At 34.6% G+C, this 12,581-nt stretch overlaps 1 protein-coding gene across 1 annotated transcript in view; it reads left to right on the top strand.

Moving 5' to 3' along the window:
- The window catches only part of LOC126733456 (opioid-binding protein/cell adhesion molecule-like), a 562,254-nt gene that overhangs the window by 434,580 nt on the left and 115,093 nt on the right, over positions 1-12,581 (top strand). Inside the window, exon 2 of the mRNA XM_050436774.1 lies at positions 4,178-4,312. Coding sequence (XP_050292731.1) covers positions 4,178-4,312 — 135 coding nt within the window. The remainder of the gene's footprint in view (positions 1-4,177; positions 4,313-12,581) is intronic.

Raw genomic sequence — 12,581 nt, forward strand, 5'->3', positions numbered from 1 at the left:
CGATGGGAGAAATTTCGTTTCCCCAACAAATTATAAATAAAATTCTTAAAAGCGTAGACGCCAACAAAGCTTCTGGACCCGATGGAATTCCAGCCCTAATACTAAAACGTTGTGCAGACGAATTGACTCCTCCCTTATGTAGACTGTTCACGGCATCTTATAAGCAGGGCCAATTTCCAACAAGCTGGAAAACTGCTCGAGTGCAAGCTGTACCCAAAAAGGGTAAGAATACGATGCCCTCAAATTACCGCCCGATTGCACTAGTTCCAGTAATATCGAAGATTATGGAGAAAGCAGTCAACCAACAACTGTTAAGATATCTGAAATCATCTGGACTAATCAGCGATCATCAATACGGCTTCCGAAAGCTTAGATCCACCAGCGATCTTCTGGCTTACGTCACACACTTGTGGACGGAGGCCATGGAGAAGCACGGCGAGTCCCGCTCAGTCGCTCATGACATTTCCAAGGGATTTGGCAGAGTGTGGCATGAGGGACTACTAACGAAGCTCTTCTCAATCGGCATACAAAACTCATTATTGAATTGGATCAAAAGTTTCCTTGAACAACGAACAATCCAAGTAGCCGTCGATGGATACCTCTCCGACAAATTTAATATTAACGCTGGAGTCCCTCAAGGATGCATTCTATCCCCCACCCTTTTCTTTATATATATCAACGATTTGCTAGGAACCACTGTCAATCCAATCTACAGCTTTGCGGACGATAGCACACTTATTTCCACATTAAAGTCCGCCAAACCAACGACAGCCGCAAGTTCTCAGAATCTTAGGCAGCAATAAGTAGCTTCAACCAGCAACGATATTAGAGCAATCTTGGAGTGGGGCGGTAACAATCTGGTCAATTTTAACGCTAAAAAAACGCAGGCTGCAGTATTTACGATGAAGACTAACCTTGGTGGCCCGGAGCTGGTTATGGCGGGGAAAACATTGCCAATGAAATCATCTTTACATCTTCTAGGATTTGAGGTCACCAACAGTGTGTCCTGGCATAACCACGTTGCCGAGGTCGCCAGGGCGGCTTCCAAAAGACTCGGAGTGCTTTTCAAAAGGAAAAAACTGTATACACCAGAACAGCTGCTGACTCTTTATAAGGCTCAAATACGCCCTTACCTCGAGTATTGCTCGCATGTCTGGAGCTCTGCACCCAAGCGTAGTTTAAGCCTGCTGGATTCTATACAAAAGAGAGCTATTCGTCTTATCGACAAACCAGAACTGACAAGGAGTCTGGATAGTCTGGAGCACGGGAGAAAGGTGGCTGATCTCTGTTTATTCTACCGGTATTATTACGGTAAGTGTTCCTCTGAGCTGGCAGGCCTGATTCCACCCAGGGCTGTTTCGGCAAGAAGGACGCGTCTAGCAGTTGCGGCTCATCAACATCGAGTCCACCTGCCTACCCCAAGGACGTCGCTGTATCAGGACTCATTCATCTGGAGAACATCTTCTTTGTGGAACGGGCTTCCACCTCACATATTTCCTGACGCTTACAACCTACAGCGATGCAAGATAAATGCCCACAAATATCTTCGCGCAAGCACCACTCCAAGAGTGACATAGGACTTTTCTCTTGTGCTTGTGTTTACCATTAAAAAAAAAGTGACAGTGGGCACTAATGATCTTATGTATCAGTAAAATGTGATTTTATTTAAAATGTTTCTGTTAAGGTTACTGATATGGGTGTCAATCTCATCTATTCTTACGTTATATGTTACATTTTTATTGGTTTTTTAAGATTAGAGGATGCTTGGATAGGGTTAATTTTAGGAGATTATGATATATTAATATTACAAGACATTTTTACCACTACCACAGTTTTGATTAGTGGTAAAACTGTCTCATAATTTGAGTGTCACACCAAAGGTTACAACCATAGGACTATTAGATTATATTTTACTAACTTTTTGTCATTGGTGTGATTTTAATTTAAAATTGGTGTTTAGGATTTATTTAAGATACAAATAATTAATTTTGACATAACCAGATTTTCTGAGGTTACGTTTATAGTCAATGTTAGTAGATAAATTAGATTATCAGTTGTTATCTTTACTATTGAGCTGATTTGATTATAACTTGTATTGAAGGTAAATTTAAGATACAATTTAAACATTTTTTCTAATTTCAATTGTAAAGTTGAATTTTAATTTTAATTTGGATATAGTTTACTTATTTGGGCTTTTGGACTTTCTTTTTACCTTAACTCTTACTTTTAGTTTTTTAAATTAAAGCTAACAATTTCGATATTAATATTGAAGGTCAGGCATTATATCCCTATGGAGCAACATGAGTGTTCTGATGATATGAAATTTATAATGATTTATATTTGTTAGACTTAAAATTGCCTTTTTAACATTCCTATTTATATTAGTTTTAGGAGATTTACCGAACGCTTTCAAAGATCCATTAATCTCATTTTCTCAATATTTGAGGTAAAGAATGAGATTTTGAAATAGGAGTTTATACTGCCTCCTTTGGATGTTATTTGGCTACTTTTTTGTTAAGAAAACATTATATCATTCAATTTGATTTTTTGGGGTTTTGGGTCATAATATCAAAAAGTGCTGCCTGGCGAAGAAGAATTTAACTAAATTAATTATATTTTGGTCGACTATTATTGCCCAAAGAATGGTCTTTTCACCGATACTAAATTTGTTTAAATCGGTTAAACCATTAAGTAGGTTATTGCAAAAAGATTTGGAGGTTTACCACCATATTTATTTCTAAAATAACTAATTCCTAATTACAAAAATAATAATTATTGGAAAAAAAACTAAACTGAATCTCTTTAAAAATGTTAAGAAAAATGAATGTTCAAAATTAAAAGCAAATTAACTTTTAAAATTTAAGATGGCAGTTACGACCTCTGATGGTCATTTTTAGAACTCGAGAATATTTTCTATCGATTCTCTATAACCGGTTTACCTATTTTTTTTTTACTGCTAAGTCATACAATGAACTGGTCTCGAGTCTTATTGGATCACCCGGTACAGAGTAACCCATTAAATTATATTATTTCTGATGTCTGTTTTCCCTCCCACAATCAGCTTAAGGTTAAGTCGTTTATTTTTATATTATGTATGATATTACATAAAGAGTCTCATTACTATGCCTTGATATAGCTTTTTAAATTGTAAAAATTGTTTTGGAATCTGAAGCGCAAAAAGAGTAAAATATTTAACAAAAAATAATTAAAAAAAAATAGGCAAGTTTAACAAAATATGCAGGACAGTCATGATCGACAAATAAAATTTAAATTTTAAAAATATTATGTTACGAACCGAAAAGGAAGTCATTTTATTTATTATAAATATTGTTATTGCCAATAATTTTTAGTCTATATACTACGGCAAATAATATTTATAAAATATTTTAATACGGGATATCCGAAACAATATGATAAAATAATAATAATGGAACCAGAATATAAATATTTAAACGAAGTCATGTTTTTTCGGCCAATTGTTAAAAATTTAATTATTCTGTAACGTTATCCGGCTCCATTTTAATCAAAAACTAATTTTCAATCGAGCCTATCGTGTATTGTATTAGACCGTATAGTACTGCAAATTGCTTTATAAATTACTAATATATTATAGCTACCAAGCTTATAAAAGTACTTTTTTTAGGGAAAGAAATTAATAGTATCCCATATATCACTAGTATACTCGTAAACCGAGACATAGCGCCGCATTGAAGTAAACTAGTTTAACAAAATTAAGGCAATTAGCTGCTTTAAAGTTAAGTTTCGCGAAACTTAGGGTCTAACTGAAATTTGAAGCAGCTTTAAGAGTAACTAGTTGCGCCGAGTTTAGCTGAAAAGTTAGCGTATAAGATACGTCACTTTAGGTAAAGAAGTTTGCGCTAATTTAAAAAATACCTTACAGGAGGGGCGAAATAAAATTTTTTTTGCTTTAATTTGTAATTGAAATTTACTAAAACAATAGATTCTGCTACCACTGTACACTAAAATAAAAATGCAAATGCACTAATGAAAATTTAAATTTAAACAGCAACCTGATGCATTATATTTAAATTAAATGAAAATTAGGTTTATTTTGAATATACGTATATTTTACCACTTCTGACATTAACAAATAATAGTTGTTTATTATATGAAATATATTAGCATAGTAGATAGATAAATTATTTTTTTTTTGCAGAAACATACGCGATATCTCAAACAAATGAATACGATGGCCCTCAGGCTAAACCGCCCGCCTTCGTTACCCCCGGCCAGACGTATCGCATTGCTTCAGGTGCCACAGTCATTTTACCCTGTCGGATTACACAACCAGGTAGGTTATAAGACACATTTACGTAGTTGCTTTTTAATATTTTAAATATTTATTATTAAAAGATTCATGTTAAATAAAGCTGCAAAAGAAATGGTCACCATGTCTGTTAATATTATGCACATATTTCTCAAAATGGATATTTATTTCTATTAATAGTAAATCTCAGTCTAAAATATAAAAAGGAGAATACTAATTTAATTAATATTTTTTTGATATATGCAACCCCCGTTTTGCTATAACTGTCTAAAGACAATTTGATCTTTTTTTCAATTCTCTGTGAATCGCTCAAAAAATTAATTATTTAATGTAATTTTTTAATTATATTACCTTAACACCTTTTATAAACCTCGCATAGAAAATAAATATGGATAGGTCGAGATAACAAAGTTTAGGAAGCAATTTAACTACATTTGCTTAAACTGTAGAAGAAGCTACCGAGATTTCTCCGTTTTACACAATTTTGAAAATGAAGTTATTTAAGAAATAAACATCTCAAAAAAATTATAAATTAAGAAGTAATAGGGATAAATATCAAAATTTACAACATTTCTGTGGTTTTTTCGTATCTAGGAGGCGTGAATTGGCTCTAGTTTTTAATATACCTACATAAACTGAACATAAAAAATATTGACATTGTTTGTCCTTTAGAGATATTTAACATAGAAAAGTTACTAAAATTTAGAATTCCTAATTTTGATACTTTTTAAAACAGCTTAGAATTTAATATAAATGCAAATTGCGATAAAACTAATATTTTCAGATGCACGATTGAAATATGTAATGCACGATTTGGTATAATCGAAACTTCCCTCAATGAAGTAATTTAGGAGTTTTTCTTAACGACCTCAAAAAAATTGTCTTGGATTTAAAATTAAAAGATATCGAGGTTTTTGCAGGTGATTTAAATATTAATATGTGAAGTAAAATTGATATAAGTGTTATTTACATGAATAACTTTGCTAAATATGGTCTGGTAAGTTGTATGATTTCATCAACTCGAGAATATGTTAACTCTTCTACTTATATAAACTATATATTTAAAAAAATAAAAATACGCAATTAGATTAAAAAAAAATCAAACTTTTTGCCTTAGGATATTCTTTGACTGATCATTATTTAATAGGCGTATCCATTACCAATAGTCAATGAAAAAGTAAAAAAAACCAACAAAAATATGTCAAGAAAACCTCTTTTAACTACACACCACTTAATAAGTTACGAAGAATGAATAGAAAACGAAGGATAAATGCACTTTGTTTTAAATTTTGAAATTGATGAAACCAACACAATGTTCAAAACTAAACTTTAGTCATATATAACCCTAAGTAATAAGAACGTTAAACTGACATGTAAAACAAGAAAAAAAAAAGCCTGGATTATCCAAGGCATTAATGTTTCAAATATTAAACGCGATGACATGAAACGAAATCTATAAGAAAATTTTTCATTAGAAAATATGGGGTTTATAAAAAATATAGAAATTTAATAAATAGTCATGAAAATGGCTAAGATCAGTTATTTTAAATCCCAAATATCTACCTATAAAATTATAAAAAAAGTGGCAATTCATAAATGAAGTCACAAACTCCAAAAAAAAATTAACTAACTAAATAATGAGCACAACAAAACTATTTAAAAGAACTGAACAATCTGAAATTCTAATTGATTTTTTTTATAAATATAGGAAAAAAATAACAGAAAAAAATCCAAAACATAACGCACCTTTACAGAATGAACATTAAATACATCATAATAGCTCTATATTTTTAAACTCCATAAATTAGTAAATAGCCAGTGGTGCCACGAAATTTATTTTTTTTTATTTACCACCAAGCGACACCCAATATAGACGGCTCTTTTTGAACCTGGTTAGTTGCATTAACCATCTGCAAATTGACTACCCAAGCGCAGAAATCATCGTCATGGGTGATTTTAACGTTCACAATATCAACTGGCTGCGCTTCTGCAACAAGAACGACGATAAAGGAAGAGAAGCTGTGCTATTTGCTACCATATGCGGGCTTACGCAGCTTGTGGAGGAACCTACCAGAATCCCCGATCGAGACGGCGAGTTCGCGAGTCTCCTAGATCTGGTCTTGGCTTCAGACCCTGACTCGTACATAGTATCAGTACATGCCTCCCTAGGAACATCGGACCACAAATTGATAACAGTCTCTTGCCAGTTGGAGGTTAAAACGCAGGATCCTCCGATGCCGCGGAAGGTATGGCACTATAAATAAGCAGAGTGGAAACATCTTCGGGAATTTTATCGCTCATTTCCTTGGAAAGAAGTCTGCTTTAGAACCAATAACATCTCAGAATGTGCAAACCAAATTACAGAGACGATCTTGGCAGGAATGGAAGCTTATATCTCTTTTTCTACTAAATGCGGATCAAACAACAAGCAATGGTTCAACTTGAATTGCAAAAAGGCAGTAAACACTAAAAATGCAGCATATCGCAAATGGCGTCAACATCCTTCCATCGAACATCGGAGGAACTTTTTAGCCTCCAGAAATAGCTGCAAGCGAATTATTGATGAATGCAAAGAGAGTCACAACAACAGGATCAAAAACAAACTGCTAAACTGCCCAAATGGAACAAGATCTTTCTGGTCGGTATCGAAAGCCGTTAGTCAAGGATTTGATAAGTCGGCCTTGCCACCCCCAACAGCAGATGATGGTTCTATCGCAGTAACAGCAAGGGAAAAAGCCAACTTACTGGGTAAGCTCTTCGCGTCCAATTCTACTCTGCACTCGCAAGGCAAAACACCGCCATATTTGCCAAGGGTGAATTCATCGATGGGAGAAATTTCGTTTCCCCAACGAATTATAAATAAAATTCTTAAAAGCGTAGACACCAACAAAGCTTCTGGACCCGATGGAATTCCAGCCCTAATACTAAAGCGTTGTGCAGACGAATTGACTCCTCCCTTATGTACAGGGTGGCCAAATAAGCGAGGTAAGCCGCTGTATCTCAAGACCTGTACATCTGGCAACAATGGAATTTTTTTTATTATTATAAAAGTGGCCATGAGAAAATTCTGGAAATTATTTTTAAGTTCCGTATTTCACCGCAAGAGGGCGCAACTAAAAATTAAATAAAAGAAACGTCTTTTTCTCCGAAAACTTAAATATTAACTTATACTTTTGATATTATTTTTAGTAAGCCTAGATAATTTGCTATAATTTTGGTTTATGAATTATTGACGTACAAACTATAGTAGGGGTGGGGGAAGCTATTGAAAGTGGAATCATTAAAATCGGTGTAAATTCTAAATCACTTATTCGATTTAAGCGATTCAAAATTTATTTGCAAGATAAATATAGCTGCTTTAAAAGTCTGATCTCATGACTACCCTATAGTTCCTAATGAAACCGCCAGAGGGCGCAATTTGTAATAATTCCAGTTTTTTTTTCATTTTGCTCCAAAAATTCAAATCGAATGGTAGATTTTTGACATCATATTTAAAAAGTAGATAAAATTTGCAAAAATACTGTGAAAACCGCACGATGATATCTTTGCTTGTTTAAAAGTTATAGCGCATTTAATTCTTTTACGCACCGAGTCCAAACTTATATACCACCATCTAGCGCTCGGCCTTAGAATATCTAGTTAACGTATAGTAGGCGGCAAAAACCAAAGAAACTTTTAAAAAGGATTGTATGGAAACGTCAAATATTTATTAGACGGCCAGTTTAAATCTGTTTTCAATTTTCTTCACTCGATTTTTTGTAAAATGCCTTTAACAAATAATGAAGCTGTGGATTTGATTGCGGTTTTCTTTGAGTGCTTTCAAAATGCAGCAATAGCTGAAAGACAGTATGCCCTTCACTATCCAAATCGCCGCCATTATGGCAGAAGAATTTTTCCACGGTTGGTACAGCGACTACGCGATACTGGGAGTTTTGATCGGCCCAAATTTAGAAGGCGTCGCTCTACTGGAAGAACTGAAGAAAACATTATTAATGTGTTGGCCTACGTAGAGTTTAATAGGCATATTGGAACTCGTGCGTTATCTTTAGATTTGGGAATAGCTCGAACTACTGTTCAAAATATACTTAAAGACCACAGGTAATACATCTTTTTATTATAATTTTCTTCTCGAATATAGGCATTTCTTTTTATTTTAAGGCTACACCCTTTTCATATAATCCTACACCAAGCTCTAAATGAACATGATTTTGAGCGCCGAATTGATTTTTGCTAATGGATACTAGCAATGATTCGCGAAAACAGGGATTTTTTGTCACAGATTCTGTGGATCGATGAAGCCACTTTTTGTAGCGATAGGAAAGTCAACAGGCGTAATATGCATTATTGGTCGGTTGAAAATCCTCGTTGGATGCGAGAAGTCCAGCACCAAGGCCGCTGGAGTGTACACGTGTGGTGTGGCAATATCGGAATGAAAATTATTGGTCCTTATTTTTTTGATGGCTCATTAACCGGTAATGTTTTTTTGCAATTTTTAACAAATTCCTTGCCTATTTTAATGGAAGATTTGACATTGGAAGTAAGACGGACCATGTATTTCCAATTGGACGGGTGCCCAGCACATTTTTCCCGTTTGGTGCGGCATCATATAAATAATTACTTTCAAGGGCGCTGGATCGGAAGGGGGAGTCTATATCCTTGGCCGGCCAAGTCACCCGACTTAACATGCCTAGATTTTTACTTATGGGGTCGTTTATATTGTGTACCAAACTCCACCTACAACAAGACAGGATATGGAAAACAGAATCCGTGGTGCAATAAATGAAATATCAGCTGCTGAAATCGAAACAGCAGTTTTATCTACCCAAAGAAGGTTGGAAGCTTGTTTGGAATGTGATGGAAAGCAGTTTGAATACCTATCGAGGCATTAAATACCAAATATGTTTGGGTTTAAAATCGGTTCTTTTCAGGACCATAATTTAAATATAAAAAGAAATTCGTTAATAAAATTATTCGCCTTAAGAAAGTCACATAAACTTCCAGTCATTCTGTGATATTATTAATTTATAATTTATCAATCAGTTATTACTTTCATAATTTATTAATTATGACAACATCATGGTATCCTAGTTGTGGTAATACTAATTAGAGATTTTTAGGCGAGACACTAGATGGCGGTACGTAAGTTTAGGTTCGGTGCGTAAAAAACTTTAATTCGCTATAACTTTAAAACGAGCAAAGATATCATCGTGCGGTTTTCACAGTACTTTTGCAAATTTTATTTACTTTTTAAATAGGATGTCAAAAATATACCATTTAATTTGAATTTTTGGAGCCAAATAAAAAAAACTGGAATTATTACAAATTGTGCCCTCTGGCGGTTTTATTAGGAACTACAGGGTAGTGATGTGATCAGACTTTTAAAGCAGCTACATTTATCTTGAAAATAAATTTTGAATCGCTTAAATCGAATAAGTGGTTTTAGAATTTACACAGATTTTAATGATTCCACTTTCAATAGCTTCCTCCACCCCTACTATCGTTCGTACGTCAATAATTCATAAACCAAAATTATAGCAAAATATCTGGGCTTACTAAAAATAATATCAAAAGTATAAGTTAATATTTAAGTTTTCGGAGAAAAAGACGTTTCTTTTATTTAATTTTTAGTTGCGCCCTCCTGCGGTGAAATACGGAACTTAAAAATAATTTCCAGAATTTTCTCATGGCCACTTTTATAATAATAAAAAAAATTCCATTGTTGCCAGATATACAGGTCCTGAGTTACAGCCGCTTACCTCGCTTATTTGGCCACCCTGTAGACTGTTCACGGCATCGTATAAGCAGGGCCAATTTCCAACAAGTTGGAAAACTGCTCGAGTGCAAGCTGTACCCAAAAAGGGTAAGAAGACGATGCCCTCCAATTACCGCCCGATTGCACTAGCTCCAGTAATATCGAAGATTATAGAGAAAGCAGTCAACCAACAACTGTTAAGATATCTGGAATCATCTGGACTAATCAGCGATCATCAATACGGCTTCCGAAAGCTTAGATCCACCGGCGATCTTCTGGCCTACGTCACACAGCTTTGCGGACGATAGCACACTTTTATCCACATTTAAGTGCGCCAAACCAACGACAGCCGCAAGTTCTCAGAATCTTAGGCAGCAACAAGTAGCTTCAACCAACAATGATATTAGAGCAATCTTAAAGTGGGGCGATAACAATTTGGTCAATTTTAACGCTAAAAAAGCCTAAGCTGCAGTATTTACGATGAAGACTAACCTTGGTGGCTCGGAGCTGGTTATGGCAGGGAAAACATTATCAATGAAATCATCTTTACATTTTCTAGGAGTCGAGGTTACCAACAGTGTGTCCTGGCATGACCACGTTGCCGAGGTCGCCAGGACGTTCCAAAAAACTCGGAGTGCTTTTCAAAACGAAAAAACTGTATACACCAGAACAGCTGCTGACTCTTTATAAGGCTCAAATACGCCCTTCCCTCGAGTATTACTCGCATGTCTGGAGCTCTGCACCCAAGCATAGTTTAAACCTGCTGGATTCTATACAGAAGAGAGCTATTCGTCTTATCGACAAACCAGAACTGACAAAGAATCTGGATAGTCTGGAGCACAGGAGAAAGGTGGCTGATCTCTGTTTATTTTACCGTTATTATCACGGTAAGTGCTCCTCTGAGCTGGAAGGCCTGATTCCACCCAGGGCTGTTCGCGTCTAGCAGTTGCGGCTCATCAACATCGAGTCCACCTGCCTACCCCAAGGACGTCGCTGTATCGGGACTCATTCATCTAGAGAACATCTTCTTTGTGGAACGGGCTTCCACCTCACATATTTCCCGACGCATACAACCTACAGCGATTCAAGATAAATGCCCACAAATATCTTCGCGCAAGCACCACTCCAAGAGTGACATAGGACTTTCCACTTGTGCTTGTGTTTACCATAAAAAAAAAATTAAAACGAAACTAATAAACATATTCATATATTAAAAACTACTTCTTTACCTAGACTAGGTAAGATTTCATCTGATCTTATCAAAAATATACGTACATACATTCTCAAGCCTCTAAAACATATAATCAATTTATCATTTATTTTAGTTTCGATATTTCATCTGATTGGAAAACATCCACTGTAATACACGTTTTTAAATCTGTAAATAAGCAACGTCTATAGGTCCGTATTAATTAAAAATAGAGCGAGACCAACGAATTGTTTTTTGACAACAAGTATGAATTTCAAAGTTAAAAAAGCACAGAAGATGTCATCTTTAATTTAATAAATAAGATAAATCTAATGTATCAAATCAAATAAAGAAACTAAATTTGACTTGAATGCAACTTGGCTACATTTATGGATGAACAAAAGCATTCAAACATAGTCAAAAGCGTTCAACAGATAGCAGAAGTTCAAGGTTCAGGATATACAGTGACCGCCTAAAGTTCCGCATAAATTCGATAAAAATTAGAGACATGATTTTTTGAGAAAACGCTCGAACCCGTCGATTCACAACTTGAAATTCAAACACTATCAATTATTTCAGGTAATATACGTCTAATTTCATGTCTAATTCTATTTTTGAAATCTCCTACGTTGCTTAGCTTCTCCATATAAACTTTACTTTTCAGGTACCCCCATAGAAAATAGTCGCAGGGATTTAGGTCTGGTGACCTGGCCGGCCACTCAATTGGTCTTCTTGTCTCGAGGTCCTAACCTCAATATGATTTTATATTATCAGCCTCTCTTCAGTTCCTGGATTATGGTTTTTGCTACTTCTTGATATCTGGATATGAGACAAAGCGGCTTTAACGAACGGCCTCGTCCTTCCTACCGATTCCACCGGATCGTATTAAATAATAAAATTGTTTTGTTATGAGAGCCTTTAATGTGAAAAGAGATCAAGTTAATTTTTTTCTAAGCAGTTGAGTTAATTTTAAGTTAATTTTTGAATTAATTTCAGGTAATGGAAAGCCATTTGCTAAGTATTGTGTGATAACTTCAGTTAATACTTGAAAGACAAAGTCAATTTATAATAATTCTAGGCAGTTGAAATTAATTTTTCAATAATTTCAGGCAGTTCAAGTGAATTTTTAAAGAATTCCAGGTATTTGGAGACACTTTTTTTAAATTATTTTTCCAAACAATTAAAGTAAATTTTGCTAAGTAGTAAGATTTAAATAGTTTTTTACTTTTTTCCACACAGTTTATATTAATTCTCTAATAACCCCAAGTAGTTGAAATCAATTTTTTAATTACTTACAGGCAGTTGAAGACCATTTTGCATTTATTTTTAAGGATATAAAGTCAGTTTTCAAT

Source organism: Anthonomus grandis, chromosome 1, assembly GCF_022605725.1.
Source record: "Anthonomus grandis grandis chromosome 1, icAntGran1.3, whole genome shotgun sequence".
Classification (NCBI taxonomy): domain Eukaryota; kingdom Metazoa; phylum Arthropoda; class Insecta; order Coleoptera; family Curculionidae; genus Anthonomus; species Anthonomus grandis.